At 44.2% G+C, this 26,168-nt stretch overlaps 1 protein-coding gene across 11 annotated transcripts in view; it reads right to left on the bottom strand.

Annotated features, from left to right (window-relative positions):
• The window catches only part of LOC143973688 (NACHT, LRR and PYD domains-containing protein 12-like), a 280,532-nt gene that overhangs the window by 8,239 nt on the left and 246,125 nt on the right, over positions 1 to 26,168 (bottom strand). For 7 of the 11 annotated variants that reach the window (XM_077474547.1, XM_077474562.1, XM_077474566.1 and 4 more), the window contains 4 exons: positions 22,275 to 22,439; positions 16,720 to 16,884; positions 13,864 to 14,028; positions 3,297 to 3,461 (listed from right to left, as the gene is read on the bottom strand). In XM_077474547.1, the coding sequence (XP_077330673.1) occupies positions 3,297 to 3,461; positions 13,864 to 14,028; positions 16,720 to 16,884; positions 22,275 to 22,439 (660 nt within the window). The remainder of the gene's footprint in view (positions 1 to 3,296; positions 3,462 to 13,863; positions 14,029 to 16,719; positions 16,885 to 22,274; positions 22,440 to 26,168) is intronic. The other 4 variants (XM_077474589.1, XM_077474603.1, XM_077474572.1 and 1 more) reach the window with 3 other exon arrangements.

A 26,168-nucleotide genomic window follows, 5' to 3' on the forward strand; every position in this document is an offset into this window, starting at 1 on the left:
GTGCCTGGGCGTGTCCGTGCGGGTGCGCGTGGTCGCGTGCGCACAGTTACCGGTGCCAGGCGGGCTATTTAAACCCAGTTCTCCCTTCAGATCTTGCTGCTTGATCTACAGCGTTCCTGAGACTATTGCCTGAATCTGATCTGTTCGTGTATTGACCCGGCCTGACCTGTGACCTTCCCTGCCTTCTGCCTGCCTCTGACCTTCGGCTTGTCTACGACTCTGCACATGTCTCATCCTCTGGTCCTTCCGTGCTCGTCCGTTACTGACCCGGCCTGTTCCACGTTCCTGCCTCTGCCTGCTGCATCTGTTCCTGTACTGACTGTCTGGTTTGATCCGGCTTGCCCGACTCTTCTGTGTGCCTGCCTCTGAGCGATCTACCTGTTCCTGTTGGTCTCCTGCCGTCTACTGGTTCCTGTCCGCTGCCACCGAGGCCTGCTTGTCCAGCTACAGTTCCTGAAGTCAGCCTGATCCATCCTCTGGCTGTTGATCCTGCCAGGCACTCGTGCTACCTTTGACTCCCGTGCCTCCTGTCACCACCATCAGGGGCCGTGAGTCGGGGGCGCAAAAGAGGTCTCCTGCTGCATTCCGGACTCACCACTAGGTACGTGACAGAAATAGTCTCCATACCATTGTTATATATACACTTATAGGGAATTTTGTGTTGAGGAGTCTCACTTTTAATGTTATATTTTCACATTTATATTGTTTGAATGTTACATACTAGTGCTGCAGTCTTCCATATTATACTAGATGTGATAATTCCACCAATAGGGATCAGATATAACAATTACATTTACTACAAAAATACACTTTCATACATAAGGAAGGGCAGATCTCCTGTAACCTATTCCCAGCTACTTCAATCTATATAACATATAGTGTACAAAAATACATAAAAAATGAAGAGTATCAAAGTTATCTTAGAAAATTGCAAACATCAAGAGAAAGTTCATAAATGTTGAAAAGTGGATTTCCTACAAAACATTCACCACTACTTCCATCTCCAATCACCATACAGTGACTTGTGCAGTAAGACCCCTTTCACACTGCAGAGCCGCTAACATAGCACTAAAGTGCTGGTTCATTTTGAAGTGCCTTAGCAGTGTTTTAGCGGGGCTTTTTCGTGCGCTAGATGACAACGGGAAATAAAAAAAAAAGGACCCATTTTGCGGTGCATTCAAAGCACTTTGGAAGTGCTGCCCATTCATTTCAATGGGTAGGAGCGTTATTTATAATGCTCATAACCCGCCCCAAAGATGCTGCTTGCAGGACTTTTCCTAATGTCCCGCAAGCACACCGCCCCAGTGTGAAAGCCCTCATGCAAAAAATGGGAGGCAGTTTTCAGGTACTATTTCTAGAGCTAAAATGTCTAAAAACTGCCTCAGCGTGAAAGGGGTCTAACAGAAATACCAGAGATTCATGCAGATTGTTTAAATCAATGCGGATCAGCTGCCACCTCTTTGCAGAAAATTCAGTCAACCTCCCCAACATCAGTGAGCAAACAGGTCGCTTACCAAAAGGTATGTCTCTACAAGCAAGGCCCAGACATGCTTGTTTATATCCTTCCAGCAGCACCACTCCGCTCAAGCCGGTTTCCGATGAGAACAGACTGTGCCACGGAATGTCAGACCTCCAGGTAGTATCTCCAATATCACCCGAGGTATCCAGACAATGGCCGCAATCACATTACATGGAAAAGAAAAAGCCTCCATAGTGCATAATCCTTAAATATATATATAGAATCACATATTGTACACTTCCATCATATACACGCGTATACACAGAACTCAGAGCACACACCGCTCTGGACTGCAGCCGTGTATGATGGAGTCCAGGCAGTGACATGGAGGCTTTTTCCTTTCTATGTAATGTGATGGCGGCCATTGTCTGGATACCTCGGGTGATATTGTATTTTTCTACATTATATGTTATATAGATTGAAGTAGCTGTGAATAGGTTGGGGGAGATCTTCCCTTGCTCACATGTATAAAAGTGCATTTTTGTAGTGAATTTATCACATCTACATTAGAAGTGTTGGTATTCGGACACATTGTAGGTTGCAGATTTCTCATTTGTCGTCCGACAGAATACAACTTCAGAAGTGATGTAATGTGTTGAATAGTTTTGAATGCATTCTTCCATTTCTGAGCATGCGCAGACAATTTATTTTTCGGACAAAAAACATACCAATTAAACAAAAATTAGACGCTGAGTTCACGTACGATAAAAATTTTATAATCTGCACATCCAGCTTTTGTCAATGAAAAATCTGAATCTGATATCAAAAGCACCATACTAACGATCCAAAAATCGGCAGATTTCGTTCAGACAAAATTTTACTTCTGATTTTCGCATCGTGTGTATGAGTCTTTAGTCCGTAGAATTCAATATTGAGTTGGCCCACCCTTTTGCAGCTATAACAGCTTCATCTCTTCTGGGAAGGCCATCCACAAGGTTTAGGAGTGTGTCTATGGGAATGTTTGACCATTCTTCCAGAAGCGCAATTGTTAGGTCAGGCACTGATGTTGAATGAGAAGGCCTGGCTCGCAGTCTCCGCTCTAATTCATCCCAAAGGTGTTCTATGGGGTTGAAATGTGAGAAACTGCTCGATTCATAGGTCAGTCTCCATCAGAATCCACATCTATCTCTCACTCCTCCATACATAGATAAATATGATCACATTTGAATAAGCAGGGATATGTAAAAAAATCTCTCCAGTATCATATATCCTCCACAATGTTCACCTGTCTTCTTCTCCCATCACAAGACTCTGGGGAATTGGCTCCACCACAAAGAGCCACAGAAGGCAGGTATAGTGTAATAAAGTTTTATTTAAAAGAAAGCTGCACTTACATATGTCCAATATGATACAAACGGCACAAAGGCAGCTCAAGGGTCTGTAAAATCGATCCCACACTGCTGTGTGACTAGTGGCATGCAGCGTGTGTTCCAACTACCTGGTGGAAGTGGAGGGCTCCTGTCAGTTTGTGTGTCAAGCCTCTCTTCTATGCATTTCATGCTCTGCACGTGCCATCGTGTTTCTGATTGGAGCTTTCTGGCAGAAAAAAATGCAAAACTCTCCTAAACTTATTCTAACTTTGTACAATAAACTCTCTATATGAAAGTTTTTTTTTTCTGCCAAGGGAACTGACATTTTTTAAGTCCATTGTGCATGGAGCCTTATGGAGTCTAAAGATGGAATTTGATGACATTCTCATATTTCTATATTATTTATGTGGTTTAGATATAAAAGTGTCCCAGAATATTATCGTCTCAGTCAGTCCTGTTATACTCACTGTAATTCCTCTATCCGGCTTGTTGTCAGAGCTTCCATCAGATCCCTGAAATGAGGACCCTCCAGATTGTTCTCAGTCAGTTTCAGTTTCCTCAGTGTCTGGTTATTTCTTATTCCAGATGCCAGGTGGGGGCAGGAACTGTCTGTCAGGTGATTAGAGGACAATCTGTAGAAGAAGAGAAGAATTTTACCAGAAGAAAATTAATGAATGCAACTATACATCAGTGTTTCTCAAAGTTTTTACCTTGAAGAAACCTCTGACAAAAAGTTTGAGATCTCAAGGAACCCCTGAAATAATGTTCATATCTACAGCTCATGAAACATATGTACGAGTTGTTGATAACAAACATTATTTGTAGAAATAGCATTAAATAAAAGAATACATATTAAACCATACCTATTGAATGTGAAACTTGTGCTTTCTTTTCCTGCAGAGCTGATCCATTCAGGGGACATTACATGGGACAAAGCACATGACAGGGGACAGTATATATTACAGGGGACATTACATGGGGTGGAGCACATGACAGGGGACATTACATGGGACAGGGCAAATTACAGGGGACATTACATGGAGCATGACATATGACAGGGGAAATTACATGGGACGGGGACATGACAGGGGACATTACATGGGGCAGAGCACATGACAGGGGACAATACATGGGGCAGGGCACATTACATGGGACAGGGGACACGACAGGGCACATTACATGGAGCAGAGCACATTACAGGGCACATTACATGGGGCAAAGCACATGACAGGGGACATTACATGGGGCAGAGAACATGACAGGGAACATTACTTGGGACAGGGTACATGATAGGGGATATTACATGGGGCAGAGCACATGACAGGACACATTACATGGAACAGGGGATAATATATGGGACAGGGGACATTACATAGGACAGGGCACATTACAGTGGATATTACATGGGGCAGAGTACATGACAGGGCCCATTACATGGGATAGGGCAAATTACAGGGGACAATACATATGACAGGGGGCATTACATTGGACAGGGCACATGACAGGGAACATTACATGGGACAGTGAGCATTAATTGGACATGACAAATATCAGGGAACATTACATAGGACAGGGGACATTACATGGCGCAGAGCACATTACATGGGACGGGGCACTTTACATGGGGCAGAGCACATGATGGGACATTACATGGGGCAGGGCACATGACAGGGGACATTACATGGGACAGGGCACATGACAGGACCCAGCACATGACAGGGGACATTACATAGGAGAGTGGACAATACATAGGACAGGGCACATTACATGGGGCAGGGGACAATACATGGGACAGGGCACATTACATGGGGCAGGGGACAATACATGGGACAGGGCACATGACAGGGCACAGGGCAAATAAGAGGGGACAATACATATGACAGGGGACATTACAGGGGGCAGAGCACATTACATGGGGCAGAGCACATTACATGGGACAGGGCACATGACAGAGTACATTACATCGGACAGGGGACATGACAGGGAACATTACATGGGACAGGGGACATGACAGGGAACATTACATGGGACAGGGCACATGTCATGGGACAATACATGGGACAGGGTACATTACATGGGACAAGGGACATTACACGGGACATTACATGGGACAGGGCACATTGCATGGGACATGGGATAGGGGACAGGCTGTTGGGCACATTGTGGGGGGACACAGCGGGGCACACTTCAGTACTTGCTTCTGCTGGCTTCAGAGCTCATTTCATATCTCCTACAGTGGCGCGCTGTTCCCCCTCGGCCCCTCCTCCTCCTATCCTGTCCACCCCAGATAATGTCACTTACAAGCGCTCGGGAAGGACAGGAGGGGAGGAGGGGCCTGTGGGGAACAATGCGCTACAGCCAATAGGGTGCCAGCCGCTTCCCTGCCTATCTCTGCGATCCTCCTGTCAGCTGCCTGCGACTGTCAGATCACCACGCAACCCCTGGGAACCTCTCGCGGAACCCTAGGGTTCCATGGAACCTTGGTTGAGAACCGCTGCTCTACATGAATGGAACTCATTTCTCTTTATTGGAATCATTAATAATAGATCACTTTATAAAACACGATCGATCATCTACACTATTGGAGGATTTCTCTTTTTGTGCATCCCAATTACTAAATGTGACATGAGAAGTGGATGAGGTGGTGTGATCCATTCATTATTCCTGTATGGGGATTGGACCATACACACTCACACTGACCTCTAGGCTTTCACCTCCAACCTTCTGCTAAGTCTTGGATTCAGTTGTGGGGATTCACTTTGACGGTCACAGAAGTCTCACTCATGTTGTGGAAACTTCATTGACTAAAAGTGACACCATTATACTTTGGGATTTCCTTTGAACATCACGGTGGAGGATTTGATCTTATGTTGTGGAGAAGATTTTATTATTACCGTTCTTTATTTGGACTTTTTTTTTGAAAATTTGTACTAATATTGCTGCACTCATTTTATATATGCTGATTATAAATTCTCTTCATTAGTTATCAGTCAAATAGTCTCCATACCATTGTTATATATACACTTATAGGGAGTTTTGTGTTGAGGAGTCTCACTTTTATTGTTATATTTTCACATTTATATTGTGTGAATGTTATATACTAGTGCTACAGTCTTCTATATTATACTAGATGTGCTAATTCCACCAATAGTGATCAGATATAACAATTACATTCACTACAAAAATACACTTTCATAAATGTAAACAAAGGCAGATCTCCTGCAACCTATTCACAGTTACTTCAATCTATATAACATATAATGCACAAAAATACATAAACATGGAGAGCAACAAAGTTATCTTAAAAAATTGCAAACATCAAGAGAAAGTTCATAAATGTGAAAAGGCGGATTTCCTTCAACCCATTCACCACTACTTCCATCTCCAATCACCATACAGTGACTTGTGCAGTAAGATCCCTTTCACACTGCAGAGCCGCTAAAACAGCGCTAAAGTGCTGGTCATTTTTGCCGTACTTTAGTGGTGTTTTAGCTGAGCTTTTCATGTGCTAGTGAGCCGGTGACAATGGGACCTTAAAAAAAAAAGAAAAAAATATAGGATTTTTATAACAGCTTACCTGTAAAATGCTTTTCTTTTGAGGTACATCCTGGGACACAGAGACTCAGTAATTACTGGTGGGTTATAGGGTATCACTAGGTGATTGGACACTGGCACACCCTAGACAGGAAGTTCAATCCCCATATAACCTCTCCCCTTACTGGAGGTACCTCAGTTTTGTAGCAAAGCAATACAAGTGTATTAGAAGAGGGGAGGGACCTCTGTGTCCCGTGATCTACATCAAAAGAAAAGGATTTTACGGGTAACCTGTTATAAAAATCCTATTTTGGAGTCACAGAGCCTCAGTAATTACTGATGGGATGTCCCAGAGCAATGCTATCTGAGGGGAGGGGAATCACACAAAGTAGGGTGTAATCAGACCTGAGGACATTGTACCGCTGCCTGCGGCACACTACGCCCAAAGGCGATATCCTCATGTCCTCTCATATCCACCTGATAGAATTTGGTGAATGTATAGACTGATGACCAGGTTGCGGCCTTGCGGATATGAGCCATGGAGGCCTGGTGATGAATTGCCCACAAAGCACTAATAGCCCCAGTGGACTGCGCCTTGATCTGAAAAGGCGGAACTTTTTGCTTCAAACCAGTGGCATAACTAGAACCTTCAGGGCCCCCATGCAAGAAACCATTAAGGGCCCCCCTGAATGAATGAATGAATGAATGAAATACTTGTATAGCGCACAATGCGAACTGAATCGCCTCTAGGCGCTGTGGCGAGCTTTGATCGTCTGCTAAAAGAAGAAGGTCTTGAGTTTTTTCCTAAAAGCCAGGTGATTTTCTTCCAGGCGGATGTTGATTGGTAGAGCATTCCATAGCCGAGGCCCTTGGACAGCGAATCTCCGATCACCCTTGGATTTATACCGGGCTTTGGGCACAAGGAGGAGGTTTTTGTTGACTGATCGAAGACTGCGGTTTGGTGTGTAATGATTTATTTTCTCCATTAGGTATTGCGGAGCTTCTCTATGCACGCATTTGTGGGTGAGGCAAAGGGTCTTGAACGTGATCCGATTTTTTACGGTTAGCCAATGTAAGCTCCTCAGTGAAGGAGAGATGGATTCCCAGGGTTTTTTTCCTGTTATCAGCCTTGCCGCCGTGTTTTGGATCAGTTGTAATCGCGCAAGTTGATATTGTGGTAATCCTATGTAAAGCGAGTTTGCGTAATCCAGTCGTGAATTAATGATTGTTCCAACTACCACTGCTTTGTCATTCTTTGGGATAAAAGGGATGAGTCTGCGAAGCATGCGCAGCAGATGGTGAGATCCACTGACTACAGATCCTATTTGCGCATCCATTGACATTTGTGCGTCTAAAATAACCCCGAGACTCTTCGCTTTGGTCTTTGGGGAGATAGTCTGCCCAAAGACGGTTCGTGGAGACCAGGAGGTTTTGGTTGCGGGATTATGATTTGGGTGTAAGATAAGAAGCTCTGTCTTTGATTCGTTCAGCTGGAGAGAATTGGTGGTCATCCAGTCCTCTATTGATTTGAGGCAGATTTCAAGTTGTTGTTGGTGATCTTTTTTTCCATTGATCCGGAAATAAAGTTGCGTGTCGTCAGCGTAAGAGTGGAAGCAGAGATCTGAGCATCTGATGATTTGAAGGAGTGGGCGAATGTAAATGTTGAAGAGAACGGGTGACAAAGGAGAGCCTTGAGGGACTCCGCAGGTGACTGCCCGAGTTTCGGAGAGGGATTTTCCTAGTTTCACTGTCTGTGACCGATTTCCTAGGAAGGACGCGAACCATTGGAGATCTATGTATGATCTGCTACTTCTGTGAGGCGGACGAGTAGAGTATTGTGATCTACTGTATCAAACGCTGCACTTAGGTCTAGCATTACAAGGAGATGCTAGACCTGTTCCGTGACCCGGGCGGAAGCCTGATTGCAGCGGGTCCAGGAGTTTGTGAGTATCCAGGTGAAGTTGTAGCTGATGTACTACAGCTTTCTCCATGATCTTAGAAATGGTGTTGAGGCTTGTAATAGGCCTACGGTTGTTTGGATCCTGAGGGTCCAGGTTTGGTTTCTTGAGTAGAGGTTTGACGATGCCTTGTTTGAGGATGCTGGGAACAATCCCTTCATGGAATGATCGGGGTGGGTTATGGGGAGGTGGGTCAGGTGGTGTTACTCCAGGGCCCGATCACAGGTACGACCTTTGGGAGCCCTGTAGTTCCGCCACTGGTATTAGTAGTTTTTCATAATTTTTTTTTACCATTTTTTAGGAGTCCCGTTGGGGGGCTATGGTGACATCTAAACAGACCTATGATGTTTCACCTTTGAGACAAAGAGGAAGACTGAGGACACAGCCCCCAATCTCCTTCTCTGCAGCCTCAGCTACAAATAATGAGTGGACAGGAATAGCTCTGTACAGAGCTTCCTGCCCATTCATAAACTGAAGTATAGTAAACGCAGTTTACTATATGCCAGAGTTATGAATGGACAGAGTCAGTGATCGGTACAAATCACTGACTCTCAATTCAGAAAAAATAGGGACTGGTAAATGACACATTTACCGGCCCATTTCCCACTCTCCGTCCTGACAGATTCCCAGTAGCAGCCAGCAGTAGAGAGGATGGGGGAACCTGGTAGAGCCGAAGAGAAGGTCCGGGAAAGAGCACAGGGGGGCTGGAGTGCACACCTCGCTGGTACTGCTGTACCCATCCCCATCTCCAGTGACCGCACGCTTGTACTGCTGTATCCCCCCGGTGTCCAGTGACCCCTGCTGGTACACCCCCAAATGGCTGGGGATTCAGATTTCCTCTGTGTGTTCTGCCCTCTCCTCCATCCTGACACCCTAGGATGGCTAACGCCATCCTTGCCGGCCATGATGGTCTGTAGATGGAGTTTCTGTTCTTAGGGTAGGTGGGGTCCTGGTCCTCAGGGAAGACAGGATCCCTAGGTAAGATGGAGTCCCCATTGCCAGGGGAGATGGGGTTCCTGTCCCTAGGCAGGATGGGGTCCCAGTCCCCAGGAGAGATGCAGTCCTTTTCCCCAGGGCAGATGGAGTTCCTGCCCCCAGGTGAGATGGGGTCCCTGTGCTCAGGTGAGAAGAGGGCCCTGTCCCCAGATGAGAAGGGGCCCCTGTCCGCTGAGGACCCAACCTAGGTATTCCAGGTAGTTGATTGTGGTGACCAAGTTTTGGTCCAAGCGGGCTACCGACTGGTCTATCAAGAGCAAATCGTCTAGGTATGCTATTACCACTATACCTTAGGCCCTTAATCTGGCCAGAGGAGGGGTCAATATTTTTGTAAACACCCAAGGTGCAGTAGCTAGCCCGAAAAGGCAGAGCTACAAACTGAAAGTGGCATTTTTCTACTTCGAAATGCAGGTACTGTTGATGAACAGGGAAAATAGGTACATGCTGGTACGCATCATTGATGTCTATTGATGCCAGAAGTTCTCCTTCTTGTAGGATGGAGACTACCAATTGGATCGATTCCATGTGAAAGGACCGTATTTTTAGAAATCGGTTTCGATCTTTGAGATCTAGAATGGGTCTGACATCTCTGTTTGGCTCTGGTACCATGAAAAGGTTTGAATAAAACCCCAATCCCTGTTCTTGTGTGGGAACTATCATGATAACTTTTTGCGACAATAGTCGATCCAACGCTAAAAAGAGAGACTTAAACTTAAATGTGGAGTGGACCAATCCAGCAAGAATTTGCAACAACACCTCATCCTGAGAAGCTGAAGAGGGCCCGCCTCTACTAGATTCCTCCTAAGTGGAATCATCAGTCTCCTCCCAATCCTCTGAGGGGATTCCTCTCCTTTTTCCCAGAGTTCCTCTGTTTGAGGGTCCTGGGTAGCAGAGGGGGACCTAGTGTGTTTTCTTCCACTGAGTGAAGATGCAATAAAGGCCACTAATGTTTCCTCTAATCCATTAATGGTTGAGGAAAAAACCTCCTGTGTAATGTATACAGGGCAGAAGTTCCAGAAGTAATTGCAGCTTTTAACCCTGACTGCTCCCCCTAGCCAGCTTCCCCTGGTGCTTCAGGAGGGAAGGTGCTGCAGAGGGGGGTCCTCAGAGCCTCTACTCTTTGAGGTATTTGTACCTCTTCTGCCCATAGTGCAAGGCAACAAAAGATAGAGGTATCACCAAAAAATGCACTGACTGCTGAGCACTGTAGTTCAGCAACTGCCGCTGCTACCAAGACTCAGTCTGGTGCTCAAGTAAATGCTGCCTGGGAATGCCTGTGTCCCCCACACTCACATGTGCCCATCTGCTCTGTGTCCCTCCATAGGCTGTGTGCACCTGAAAAGAGTGCACTTTATAGCCTGTGTAGCCAGCGATGGGGGCGTCTAACCATGCCGACGTCGCATTAACGCTCTGCCCCCTCCTCCGACCGACCACCCCTTCCACCCTCCCTCATTCTTTTAAAAAATGAGCGTTACCCACGCGAGCCGAGGCTCTGAATTCTTGGGCATGCATGGAGGGGAGGCTGGGACAGAGGAGAGAGAAGGGGCAGTGGATGTGAAGCCGCTATAATGGCTACCGCTCCCTGCCCAGGTTAATCTAAGCCCCCTAAGCCATGGAGGGAGAATTCTAGAAGGAAAAAATCCCCCCTACCCACATCCTACCTGGAGCATGGCTGGAGGAGCATAGAGTGTGGACACCAAGACAGACAGATCAGGCATGAAAGGTGTGTGCTCTTGACAGCCCCAGTGGTGACTTTAGGCATAGCATACATTTACTTAAAGGAGAAACCTGCTAGAATTAGAAAAATTCTTGAGTCGTCTCCCTTACCTTATCCAGCTGCAGGGTTCTGTACAACAGACCCAATCTTCACCTCTCATGGTGGGCTCGGTTTAGAGAAAAAACTTCAGAGACCGAGTCCCCTTGAATAGGGGGATCCACAGTTCTGGGCCTGTAAAGCACCCCGCCAGGAATATGGCTGAAAAAAACAAATACTGGATCCTGGGGTCCAGCTCTCTAAAAAGAGAAGTGTTGCAGGTAAAACCTTGTTTCTTCAGACACGAGGCCCGGTTACCATCTAATTTGGTCTGGAAAAGACACCTTGATTGGATCTGGTTGCATGGCTAGCCCAAGTGAGGCTATTCCAGCGGAGCTCTGCACAACACATATTTACTCGTGACCAACACCTAAGACACTGGCGAAAAAACGGAGGCACCTCCAGTAAGGGGAGGGGTTATATGGGGGATTTAACATCCTGTCTAGGGTGCCAGTATCCAATCACCTAGTGATACCCTATAACCCATCAGTAATTACTGAGATTCTGTGTCCCGTGATGTACGAGAAATTAAAGACCCATTTTGCGGCACTTTCAAAGCGCTTTGGAAGTGCTGCCCATTCATTTCAATGGGTAGGGGCGTTTTGGGAGCGCTATTTATAGTGCTCATAACCCCAAAGATGCTGCTTGTAGGACTTTTTCTAACGTCCCGTAAGCGCACTACCCGAGTGAGAAAGCACTCATGCAAATAAATGTGAGGCAGTTTTCAGGCGCTATTTTTAGTGATAAAATGTCTAAAAACTGCCTCAGTGTGGGGTGAGGGTCTAACAGAAATACCAGAGATTCATCCAGATAGATTAAATCAATGCTGATCATCTTCCACCTCTTTGCAGCAACTTCAATCAACCTCCACCACACCAGTGAGCAAACAGGTCCCTTACCAAAAGGGTTGTCCCCACAAGCAAGGCCCAGACATGCCTGTTTATATCCTTCCAGCAGCGCCACTCTGCTCAAGCCGGCTTCCGATGAGAACAGACTGTGCCACGGAATGTCAGACCTCCAGGTAGTATCTCCAATATCACCCGAGGTATCCAGACAATGGCCGCAATCACATTACATAGAAAAGAAAAAGCCTCCATAGTGCATAATCCTTAAATATATATAGAATCACAGATTGTACACTTCCATCATATACACTCGTATACACAGAACTCAGAGCACACACCGCTCCGGACTGCAGCCGTGTCTGATGGAGTCCAGGCAGTGACATGGAGGCTTTTTCCTTTCTATGTAATGTGATGGCGGCCATTGTCTGGATACGTCAGGTGATTTTGTATTTTTGCACATTATATGTTATATAGACTGAAGTAGCTGTGAATAGGTTGGAGGGGATCTGCCCTTCCCCACATGTATGAAAGTGCATTTTTGTAGTGAATTACATTTTTTATTATTGATCACTATTGGTGGAGTTATCACATCTACATTAGAAGTGTTGGTATTCGGACACATTGTAGGTTGCAGATTTATCATTTGTCTCATCACACATTTTGTCACTAAGTGTAGGGCTCTATACATAGAATTATATTATACTATTTGTACTTCTATATCAGACTTCCTGCTGGCGGCTGGTTTTCATTCATTACATTTTCACAAAGTTGATTTTTTTTCAGATATTTTTAGTGCAGATATTTCATTTTTTCAATTTTTATATCCAGCTTTAGAGAACTGTCTGATATTGGTGATATATAGAGACAACCAGGAGATGAAATATATCTCTATTATTTGATTTATATAGTTTAGACATACACTATATTACCAAAAGTATTGGGACACCTGCTTTTACAAGCACATGAACTTTAATGGCATCCCAGTCTTACGCCTTGTACACACGATCAGATTTTTGGGCGACCATTTGTCCATCTTTTGTGGCATGCTAGTCTCATATGGAAAGTGAAAAGGTTACTAACCATACGAAAATTCTCGACCGACAGAATACAACTTCAGAAGAGACGTAATGTGTTGAATAGTTTTGAATGTATTCTTTCATTTCTGAACATGTGTAGTCTTGCTCTTACAATTTTTTTTCAGACAAAAAACATACTTATTAAACAAAAAGTTCATGTACGAAAAAAATGTTATAGTCTGCACATCCAGCTTTTGTCAGACAAAAAATCTGAATCGGCTATAAAAAGCACAGATTGTTTACTTCCGATTTTCGTATAGTGTGTATGGGCCTTTAGTCCGTAGGGTTCAATACTGAGTTGGCCCACCCTTTGCAGCTAGAACAGCTTCATATCTTCTAGAAAGGCTGTCCACAAGGTTTAGGAGTGTATCTATGGTAATGTTGGACCATTTTTTCAGAAGCGCAATTGTTAGGTCAGGCAATGATGTTGGATGAACAGGCCTGGCTCGCAGTCTCTGCTCAAATTCATCCCAAAGGTGTTCTGTTGGGTTGAGGTCAGGACTGTCTAGGCCAGTCAAGTTTTTCATTTATGTCTTTATAGAACTTGCTTTGTTCACTGGTCCAAATCATTTGGTGGAGGAGGGATTATGGTGTGGGGTTGTCTTTCAGGGGTTGGGCTTGGCCCCTTAGTTCCAGTGACGGGAACTCTTAAGGTGTCAGCATACCAGACATTTTGGCCAATTTCAAGCCCAGTGTGCATGGAGCCTAAAGATGGAATTTGATGACATTCTCATATTTCTATATTATTTATGTGGTTTAGATATAAAACTGACTCAGAATATTATTGTCTCAGTCAGTCCTTTTATACTCACTGTAATTCCTCTATCCGGCTTGTTGTCAGAGCTTCCATCAGATCCCTGAAATGAGGACCCTCCAAATTGTTTCTAGACAGGATCAGTGTCCTCAGTGTCTGGTTATTTTTTATTCCAGATGCCAGGTGGGGGCAGGAACTGTGTGTCAGGTGAGTAGAGGACAATCTGTAGAAGAAGAGAAGAATGTTACCAGAACAAAATGAATTTCTCCCCCAGGAATGAATGTAACTATTCTCTACATGAATGGAACTCTTTTCTCTTTATTGGAATGATTTATTTTAGATCACTTTATAAAACACGATGGATCATCTACACTATAGGAGGATTTCTCTTTTTGTGGACCCCAATTACTAAATGTGACATGAGAAGTGGATGAGGTGGTGTGATCCATTCATTATTCCTGTATGGGGATTGGACCATACACACTCATACTGACCTCTAGGCTTTCACCTCCAACCTTCTGCTAAGTCTTGGATTCAAGTTGTGGAGATTCACTTTGATGGTCACAGAAGTCTCACTCATGTTGTGGAAACTTCACTGACTAAAAGTGACACCATTGTACTTTGGGATTTCCTTTGAACCTCATGGTGGAGGATTTGATCTTATGGTGTGGAGAAGATTTTACTATTACCGTTCTTTATTTAGACCTTTCTTTAAAATTTGTACTAATATTGCTGCACAAATTTTATATATGCTGATTATAAATTCTCTTCATTAGTTATCAGTGAAATAGTCTCCATACCATTGTTATATATACACTTATAGGGAGTTTGTGTTGAGGAGTCTAACTAACGATCCGAAAATCAGCAGATTGTTCATTCGGACAAAGTTTACTTCTGATTTTCGTATCGTGTGTATGGGCCTTTAGTCCGTAGGGTTCAATATTGAATTTGCCCACCCTTTGCAACTATTACAGCTTCATTTCTTCTGTGAAGGCTGCCCACAAGGTTTAGGAGTGTATCTATGTGAATGTTTGACCATTCTTCCAGAAGCGCAATTGTTAGGTCAGGCACTGATGTTGGATGAGAAGGCCTGGCTCACAGTCTCCGCTCTAATTCATCCCAAAAGCGTTCTATTGGGTTGAGGTCAGGACTGTCTAGGCCAGTCAAGTTTCTCATTCATGTCTTATGGACCTTGCTTTGTACACTGGTCCAAATCATTAGTTGGAGGAGGGATTATGGTGAGGGGTTGTCTTTCATGGGTTGGGCTTGGCCCCTTAGTTCCAGTGAAGAGAACTCTTAAGGCATCAGCATACCAAGACATTTTGGACAATTTCATGCTTCCAACTTTGTGGGACGAGGTTAGGGATGGCCTCTTCCTTTTCCAACATGACTGTGCACCAGTGCACAAAGCAAGGTCCATAAAGACATGGATGAGCGAGCTTGGGGAGGAAAAACTTGACTGGCCTGCACAGAGTCCTGATCTCAAACCAATAGAACACCTTTGGGATGAATTAGTGCAGAGACTGTGAGCCTTCTCATCCAACATCAGTGCAGGACCTCACAATTGTACTTCTGGAGGAACGGTCAAACATTCCCATAGACACACTCCCAAACCATGTGGACAGTCTTCCCAGAAGAAATGAAGCTGTTATAGCTGCAAAGGGTGGACCAACTCAATATTGAACCCTACGGACTAAGACTGGGATGCCATTAAAGTTCATGTTTGTGTAAAGAGAGGCATCCCAATACTTTTGGTAATATAGTGTAACAGTTCAGGATTGGATATTTAGGCTCCATGCATTCTGGCTTAAAAATTGCAGCTACTACAAGAGTTTTCTGTTCTGCCTGTCGAAGCAGCTCCATGTTCTCCTATGTCTCCATACACATTGGGGTGATTACAGACATATTTTGAGCTCAATGTTTAGAGGCAGAAAAAAAACCTTCTGGTTCGTGTTTCTGAAAAAGTGTGTATAAAGGGCGCTATATAGACAAAGGAACAAACATAATTATAGTGAATTAATAAAAGCTGTATAAGTAAATCAATAAATTAAATAAAATGCGTGCAATCAAAAAGTGGACAATTCATCAATATACATAAAAGTCCATACATTTCTATGATAAATGACTCTTCAATACATGCTCCAACACCGTGCTCCTGAAATATGTGCTCCAATACTCCAAACCAATAGTGCTTCACCCGGAGTGACTATGGAATGCACTCACCAGATTTCCCCGGCCAGCAAGTGACCATAAAGCATGAAATGTGAGAAATTGCTCGATTCATAGGTCAGTCTCCATCAGAATCCACATCTATCTCTCTCTCCTCCTTACATGGATAAATACGATCACCATCGAATAAGCAGAGATATGTAAAAAATCTCTCCAGTATCATATATCCTCCACAATATTCATCTGTCTTCTTCTCCCATCACAAGACTCTGGAATTGGCTTCGCCACAAAGAGCCACAGAAGGCAGGTATAGTGTAATAAAGTTTTATTTAAAAGAAATCTGCACTTACATATGTACAATATGATACAAACGACACAAAGGCAGCTCAAGGGTCTGTAGAATCAATCCCGCACCACTGTGTGATTAGCGACATGCGGCGTGTGTTCCAACTACCCAGTGGAAGTGGAGGGCTCCTGTCAGTTTGCGTGTCAAGCCTCTCTTCTATGCAGCTCTCTGCCAGAAAAAATGCAAAACTCTCCTAAACTTGTGCAACTTTGTAAACTCTCCATATGAAAGTTTTTTTCTGCCAAGGGAACTGACATTTTTTAAGCCCAGTGTGCATGGAGCCTTATGGAGTCTAAAGATGGAATTTGATGACATTCTCATATTTCTATATTATTTATGTGGTTTAGATATAAAACTGTCCCAGAATATTATTGTCTCAGTCAGTCCTGTTATACTCACAGTAATTCCTCTATCCGGCTTGTTGTCAGAGCTTCCATCAGATCCCTGAAATGAGGACCCTCCAAATTGTTCACAGACATGTTCAGCATCCTCAGTGTCTGGTTATTTCTTATTCCAGATGCCAGGTGGGGGCAGGAACTGTCTGTCAGGTCATTAGAGGACAATCTGTAGAGGAAGAGAAGAATGTTACCAAAAGAAAATGAATTTCTCCCCCAGGAATGAATGTAACTATTCTCTACATGAATGGAACTCATTTCTCTTTATTGGAATCATTTATGTTAGATCACTTTATACAAAATGATCGATCATCTACACTGTTGGAGGATTTTCCTATATTTGTGGATCCCAATTACTAAATGTGATATGAGAAGTGGATGAGGTGGTGTGATCCATTCATTATTCCTGTATGGGGATTGGACCATACACACTCACACTGACCTCTAGGCTTTCACCTCCAACCTTCTGCTAAGTCTTGGATTCAGTTGTGGAGATGCACTTTGATGGTCACAGAAGTCTCACTCATGTTGTGGTAAATTCATTGACTAAAAGTGACATCATTGTACTTTGGGATTTCCTTTGAACATCATGGTGGAAGATTTGATCTTATGGTGTGGAGAAGATTTTATAACCGTTTTCTATTTGGACCTTTTTTGAAAATTTGTACTAATATTGCTGCACAAATTTTATATATGCTGATTATAAATTCTCTTCATTAGTTATCAGTGAAATAGTCTCCATACCATTGTTATATATACACTCATAGGGAGTTTTGTGTTGAATTAATGAAAGCTGTATAAGTAAATCAATAAATGAAATAAAACGTGTGTAATCAAAAAGTGGACAATTCATCAATATACATAAAAGTCCATAAATTTCTATGATAAATGACTCTTCAATATATGCTCCAACACCGTGCTCCAGAAATATGTGCTCCAATACTCCAAACTAGGGATGAGCTTCGAGTTTGAGTCGAACTCATGTTCTACTCGAACATTGCCTGTTCGCCTGTTCAGCGAACAGTGAACAATTTGGGCTGTTCGCAGCAAATTCGAAAAGCCGGAACACCCTGTACAAGTCTATGGGAGAAATCTAAAGTGCTAATTTTAAAGGGTAATATGCAGGTTACTGTCCTAAAAAGTGTTTGGGGACCTGGGTCCTGCCCCAGGGGACATGGATCAATGCAAAAAAAAGTTTTAAAAACGGCCGTTTTTTCAGGAGCAGTGATTTTAATAATGATTAAAGTGAAACAATAAAAGTGTAATATTCCTTTAAATTTCGTAGCTGGGGGTATCTATAGTATGCCTGTGAAGGGGCGCATGTTTCTGGTGCTTAGAACTGTCCCTGCACAAAGTGTCATTTGTGCAGGAAAAAAAGTCTTTTAAAATCACTTGCGGCTATTGTCGGGTCCCGTAATACAGAGAAAACTCAATGAGTGTTCTCTGCATTAGCCGACAATTCATTCATTCATTGATAAAAAAAAAAAAAAAAAAAAGCGTGGGGGTTCCCCTAAATTCAATTACCAGGCCCTTCAGGTCTGACATGGATATTAAGGGGAACCCCGTGTCAAATTAAAAAAAAAAATTGACGTGGGGGGTCCCCCTAAATATCCATAACCATACCCTTCAGGTCTGATATGGATATTAAGGGGAACCCTGCATCAAATTTAAAAAAAAATTGACGTGGGGGTCCCCCTAAAAATCCATATCAGACCCTTTATCCGAGCACGCAACCTGGCAGGCCGCAGGAAAAGAGGGGGGGACGAGAGAGCGGCCCCCCCTCCCTCCTGAACCGTACCAGGCCACATACCCTCAACATTGGGAGGATGCTTTGGGGGTCTGTGACCCCTCAAAGCACCTTGTCCCCATGTTGATGAGGACAAGGGCCTCATCCTCACAACCCTGGCCGTTGGTTGTGAGGGTCTGCGGGCGGGGGGCTTATCAGAATCTGGAAGCCCCCTTTAACAAGGGGACCCCCAGATCCCGGCCCCCCCTGTTTGAAATGGTAAGGGGGTACAAAAGTACCCCTACCATTTCACAAAGAAAGTGTCAAAATGGTTAAATAAGACAAACACACTTTTGAAAAATTCCTTTATTAAAAATAAAAAAAATAAAAAAAAGATTCCAGCGCTGCTAATCCACTTTTGCTATCCAGCGACGGGTCTCCGGGGTCCAGCGATGGATGATCATATCCAGCGATGGGGATCTCTCAGTCCAGCGCTGTCCATACATCCTTCTTCTGTCTCCTCTCCGGAGACACTGCAGAGAGCACAGCGCTGACGTTTCTTATATTAGGAGGGCGGGGCCACCCGTCACCTGACCCCGCCCCTCTGACGCTGGAGAGGGAAGCCAGGGGTTCCCCAGTGACGTGTGGGTGACCCCGCCCCCTCTGATGTAACGCAGGTTTCCGTTACATCAGAGGGGGCGGGGTCACCCACACGTCACTGGGGAACCCCTGGCTTCCCTCTCCAGCGTCAGAGGGGCGGGGTCAGGTGACGGGTGGCCCCGCCCTCCTAATATAAAAAATGTCAGCGCTGTGCTCTCTGCAGTGTCTCCGGAGAGGAGACAGAAGAAGGATGTATGGACAGCGCTGGACTGAGAGATCCCCGTCGCTGGATATGATCATCCATCGCTGGACCCCGGAGACCCGTCGCTGGATAGCAAGAGTGGATTAGCAGCGCTGGAATCTTTTTTTAATTTTTTTTATTTTTAATAAAGGAATTTTTCAAAACTGTGTTTGTCTTATTTAACCATTTTGACACTTTCTTTGTGAAATGGTAGGGGTACTTTTGTACCCCCTTACCATTTCAAACAGGGGGGGGCCGGGATCTGGGGGTCCCGTTGTTAAAGGGGGCTTCCAGATTCTGATAAGCCCCCCGCCCGCAGACCCTCACAACCAACGGCCAGGGTTGTGAGGATGAGGCCCTTGTCCTCATCAACATGGGGACAAGGTGCTTTGAGGGGTCACAGACCCCCAAAGCATCCTCCCAATGTTGAGGGTATGTGGCCTGGTACGGTTCAGGAGGGAGGGGGGGCCGCTCTCTCGTCCCCCCCTCTTTTCCTGCGGCCTGCCAGGTTGCGCGCTCGGATAAAGGGTCTGATATGGATTTTTAGGGGGACCCCCACGTCAATTTTTTAAAAAATTTGATGCGGGGTTCCCCTTAATATCCATATCAGACCTGAAGGGTCTGGTTATGGATATTTAGGGGGACCCCCACGTCAATTTTTTTTTTAAATTTGACACGGGGTTCCCCTTAATATCCATGTCAGACCTGAAGGGCCTGGTAATTGAATTTAGGGGAACCCCCACGCTTTTTTTATCAATGAATGAATGGTCGGCTAATGCAGAGAACACTCATTGAGTGTTCTCTGTATTACGGGACCCGACAATAGCCGCAAGTGATTTTAAAAGACTTTTTTTCCTGCACAAATGACACTTTGTGCAGGGACAGTTCTAAGCACCAGAAACATGCGCCCCTTCACAGGCATACTATAGATACCCCCCAGCTACGAAATTTAAAGGAATATTACACTTTTATTGTTTCACTTTAATCATTATTAAAATCACTGCTCCTGAAAAAACGGCCGTTTTTAAAACTTTTTTTTGCATTGATCCATGTCCCCTGGGGCGGGACCCGGGTCCCCAAACACTTTTTAGGACAGTAACCTGCATATTACCCTTTAAAATGAGCACTTTAGATTGTGAACGTTCGAGTCCCATAGACTTTAATAGGGTGCTAAAGTTCACACAAAGTTTAGGTCTGTTCGTAGGTTCTGGTGCGAACCGAACAGGGGGGTGTTCGGCTCATCCCTACTCCAAACCAATAGTGCTTCACCCAGAGTGACTATAGAATGCACTCACCAGATTTCCCTGACCAGCAAGTGACCATAAAGCTTTAAATGTGAGAAACTGCTTGATTCTTAGGTCAATCACGATGGAATAAGTAAGGATATGTAAAAAAAAATCTCTCCAGTATCATATATATTCCACAATATTCATCTATCTGTCTCTTTCTCCCATCACAAGAGTCTTTACGTTTTATTTAAAAGAAAGCTGCACTTACATATGTCCAGGGGCGGACTGACCATTAGGGCACTCGGGCACTGCCGAGGGTCTGGTGGCCAGCAGGGGGCCCCATGAGAGTCCCCCTGTCCATCCCAATCTCTGCTTATCCCAGAGCCAAGTGCCGGAACAAGTCCCAGCACTGAGCTCCAGTAACTAGACTGATAGGGGCTTGCTAGTGCTGGGCAGTGAGTCAGGATATCTTCTGCGTCAGGGCAGTTATCCCCTTTGTGGCAAGTGAGCCAACATCTCTCCCTCCTGAGCCTGCACACAGCTCACTAAGGATCCTCCTCCTCCTCAGCTCCAAAGTACACAGACAGGTGGAGGAGGAGTCGGGGAGAAGAGATCTTACACTGCAGGAGCTGTGCTGATTCTGAGGTCTGTGTATAGTTTGTGGATAGGGGAGGGGGTTGGGGGCAGGTAATACATGGAGAAGGGGGGTATAAGAAAAAATGTGCTGGGGGACTTTGAGGGAAGAGGACATGTGCTAGATGGGGGGATTTCAAAACTGACCCCCCTCCCCAAAGGAAATTGTTGCTACTTTTCCCTCTCTGCTCAACATCTCAGGGACCCCTCTCTGCCCCATCCCAGGGGCCCCTCTTTTCCCCCATCCCAGGGGCCCCCCTCTGCCCCTATACCAGGGGTGTAAACATGTTGCAGACTCAGCAGAAATTATACACCCTGTCACGCTTGGCATGGGGCTGCTCTGCAAAGGTTGTGCAACCTTATGCAGTACAGCGACCAAGTGGCTAAAGCAGGCTATAAGGAGGCATTGTATTGCCTCATCACATAACCTGCTTTAACCCCATGGATTCCACACTAGCATGCTGCAACTGTGTGCATTACACATGGTTGCTGGGTGTTTGCAGAGTGGCCCTATTCACTTGATTGGGTCACAATCACCCACCAAAAGCAACAGAGGGTATAATTCCTGCCGCAGCATGTGAACATCCTCAGCTTCTGCCTCTGCAGCTAAAGGGGTAGTGACCAATGTATGCAATGTGGGCAGTGTGGCAGGGACACTGGGGGGCCCATGATCTCCTATTGCCTGGGGGTCCCATGAGTTCTCAGTTCGCCCCTGCATATGTCCAATATGATACAAACGGCACAAAGGCAGCTCAAGGGTCTGTAGAATCGATCCCCCACTACTGTGTGACTAGCGGCATTCGTTTCAACTACCCGGCAGAAGTGGAGGGCTCCTGTCAGTTTGCGTATCAAGCCTCTCTTCTATTCATTTCATGCTCTGCACGTGCCATCGCGTTTCGGATTGGAGCTTTCAGCAGAAAAAAAAATGCAAAACTCTCCTAAACTTGACTAAACTTTGTACAATAAACTCTCTATATGAAATTTTTTTCTGCCAAGGGAACTGATATTGGAGCCTTATGGAGTCTAAAGATGGAATTTGATGACATTCTCATATTTCTATATTATTTATGTGGTTTAGATATAAAAGCATCCCAGAATATTATTGTCTCAGTCAGTCCTGTTATACTCACTGTAATTCCTCTATCCGGCTTGTTGTCAGAGCTTTCATCAGATCCCTGAAATGAGGACCCTCCAGATTGTTCCCAGACAGGTTCAGTGTCCTCAGTGTCTGGTTATTTCTTATTCCAGATGCCAGGTGGGGGCAGGAACTGTCTGTCAGCTGATTATTCTTCGATCTGTAGAAGAAGAGAAGAATGTTACCAGAAGAAAATGAATTTCTCCCCCCAGGAATAAATGTAACTATTCTCTACATGAATGGAACTAATTTCTCTTTATTGGAATCATTAATATTAGATCACTTTATAAAACACGGCCGATCATCTACACTATTGGAGATTTTCTCTTGTTGTGGATACCAATTACTAAATGTGACATCTAAGTTATCTTATAAAATTACAAACATCAATAGAAAGTTCATAAATATGAAAAAGGGGATTTCTTACAACCCATTTCACCATTACTTCCATCTCCAATCCCCATACAGTGACTTGTGCAGTAAGACTCTTTTCACACTGCAGAGCTGCTAAAACAGTGCTAAAGCACCAGTAGTTTTTTATGTGCTTTAGTGGTGTTTTAGTAGGGCTTTTCATGCGCTAGTGGGCTGGTGACAATGACACCTTAAAAAAATGAAAAAAGAAACGTTTTGCAGTGCTTTCAAAGCACTTTGGAAGTGCTGCCCATTCATTTCAATGGGTAGGGGCATTTTGGGAGAGCTATTTATAATGCTCATAACCCGCCCCAAAGATGCTGCTTGCAGGATTTTTTCTAATATCCCGCAAGTGCTCAGCCCCAGCGTGAAAGCATCCATGCAAATGAATAGGAGACAGTTTTCAGGTGCCGTTTCTAAACTCTTCTTTAACATCACAGTCTATGTATTTAATGTTTGCTAATGTATTGTATTTCTTTCATCATTCCACAATTTCCATGATTGTAATATGCTGTGAATGTCCCCTTTGCATGCTGGAAGTTTTTAATGCTCCGTTTTTGGCCCACATGCATATTTGCCTTCACTAACCTCCCCAGCATGCTATCCTGTGCCCCTTATACACCTAGCCTAGTCACTTAATGTATTTTGTTAGCTCCATTGTAGTGCTTTACCCTAAACACCACCTAAAATGTGTACAAATGTTATTGTTGTCCTTAAATTCAGGCAGAGTACCAGAGGCTTTTTTTGATGTCCTAAACTCAGCTAGAACCCCCCTAAAATTTTAACAATGGGCCATGGGGGGGGGGGGGGGGGTCTGATAAGTGGGCTTTACATGTTTGTCTTTAAATACTCCTTTAAATAAATGTTATACTGATGTTGGCCAAGAATGTTTGTTTTTAATCTGCTTGCAATGTTATGTGCAAAAGTAATAATATTTTTTTCTTGGTTGATTCCACAGTTTCCTCCAACGCCACAGGAATGGCAGACCGTGGCATCCCATTTTGCCAACTGTTGGGGCTTTCTCAACTGTGGAGGCGCTATAGATGGGAAGCACGTCCACATCGTGCCACCACCCCATTCGGGGTCTTACTATTATAACTATTATGCCGCGTACACACAATCGGAATAAGGGGTTTAATAGTGTAGTGTTTATGGCGGTGGTGTTGGCACAATATGAGTTCCTCTAGTGGACGTGGGGAAGTATGGCCAGAAATTGAATGGAGGAGTCTTTGTCCAGATAGAGTTTACACATAGCCAAGTGTACTCGGCTAGACTTAGGTCCACTCACAGTCATGCCCAGTCCCGCCCTATGATGGACATAACACAGGGACTGGGCGTGACTGTGAGCGGAGCCGAGTCTAGCCTAGTACACTCGGCTATGAGCTCGGCAGCTCTCGGCTCGGCTGAGCTCCGCTCACAGTCACGCCCAGTCCCGCCATTGGACCTGTGTTATGTTCATTGTTATATTCTTAATATCTAAATTTTAATTGGCTTTATTATACTTTATTCAGAATATAATCTCTCCATACTGTGTGAAAGAAAACTTTGAGTCAGTTGATTCTATGTTATGACTTGCGATAATTGAAAAAGTAAACATTTAAAACCTGTCAGGATTTTGAGAAATATTGTATATTTTATATATATGCTTTTAGAAATCTATGTATGTAAATGAGATGATGTTTAAAGTCTAAAGTTTTTCCTCCCCCCCTACATCCTGTCATTTAGAATGTGGAGCTGTGTTAAGAGTTAACATATGTTAGATTGCTATAGTAACCACTCATTAGCCCACACTTTTGTAAAGGAGGAGCTATCTTTCGGCGCCAAAATTAGAGACTGGTTGATATAGTCATAAGATTGGGGGTCTGGCCCTCTCTTGGTTTTTCAGCAGCATGGAAGGAACATCTCAAAAAGACACATCTTAGCACACAGAGATGACAGCATACAAAGGGTTATTCGGCCATTTTAAATGCCACATGGCATAAACTAAATTCTTCCATTTTGCCGTTTTGCAGTGCTTTCAAAGCACTTTGGAAGTGCTGCCCATTCATTTCAATGGGTAGGGGCATTTTGGGAGAGCTATTTATAATGCTCATAACCCGCCCCAAAGATGCTGCTTGCAGGATTTTTTCTAATATCCCGCAAGTGCTCAGCCCCAGCGTGAAAGCATCCATGCAAATGAATAGGAGACAGTTTTCAGGTGCCGTTTCTAAACTCTTCTTTAACATCACAGTCTATGTATTTAATGTTTGCTAATGTATTGTATTTCTTTCATCATTCCACAATTTCCATGATTGTAATATGCTGTGAATGTCCCCTTTGCATGCTGGAAGTTTTTAATGCTCCGTTTTTGGCCCACATGCATATTTGCCTTCACTAACCTCCCCAGCATGCTATCCTGTGCCCCTTATACACCTAGCCTAGTCACTTAATGTATTTTGTTAGCTCCATTGTAGTGCTTTACCCTAAACACCACCTAAAATGTGTACAAATGTTATTGTTGTCCTTAAATTCAGGCAGAGTACCAGAGGCTTTTTTTGATGTCCTAAACTCAGCTAGAACCCCCCTAAAATTTTAACAATGGGCCATGGGGGGGGGGGGGGGGTCTGATAAGTGGGCTTTACATGTTTGTCTTTAAATACTCCTTTAAATAAATGTTATACTGATGTTGGCCAAGAATGTTTGTTTTTAATCTGCTTGCAATGTTATGTGCAAAAGTAATAATATTTTTTTCTTGGTTGATTCCACAGTTTCCTCCAACGCCACAGGAATGGCAGACCGTGGCATCCCATTTTGCCAACTGTTGGGGCTTTCTCAACTGTGGAGGCGCTATAGATGGGAAGCACGTCCACATCGTGCCACCACCCCATTCGGGGTCTTACTATTATAACTATTATGCCGCGTACACACAATCGGAATAAGGGGTTTAATAGTGTAGTGTTTATGGCGGTGGTGTTGGCACAATATGAGTTCCTCTAGTGGACGTGGGGAAGTATGGCCAGAAATTGAATGGAGGAGTCTTTGTCCAGATAGAGTTTACACATAGCCAAGTGTACTCGGCTAGACTTAGGTCCACTCACAGTCATGCCCAGTCCCGCCCTATGATGGACATAACACAGGGACTGGGCGTGACTGTGAGCGGAGCCGAGTCTAGCCTAGTACACTCGGCTATGAGCTCGGCAGCTCTCGGCTCCGCTGAGCTCCGCTCACAGTCACGCCCAGTCCCGCCATTGGACCTGTGTTATGTTCATTGTTATATTCTTAATATCTAAATTTTAATTGGCTTTATTATACTTTATTCAGAATATAATCTCTCCATACTGTGTGAAAGAAAACTTTGAGTCAGTTGATTCTATGTTATGACTTGCGATAATTGAAAAAGTAAACATTTAAAACCTGTCAGGATTTTGAGAAATATTGTATATTTTATATATATGCTTTTAGAAATCTATGTATGTAAATGAGATGATGTTTAAAGTCT

The sequence above is a fragment of the Lithobates pipiens genome, unplaced genomic scaffold (assembly GCF_037356315.1).
Source record: "Lithobates pipiens isolate NorthernLeopardFrog02 unplaced genomic scaffold, aLitPip1_a1.2 Scaffold_115, whole genome shotgun sequence".
Lineage (NCBI taxonomy): Eukaryota > Metazoa > Chordata > Amphibia > Anura > Ranidae > Lithobates > Lithobates pipiens.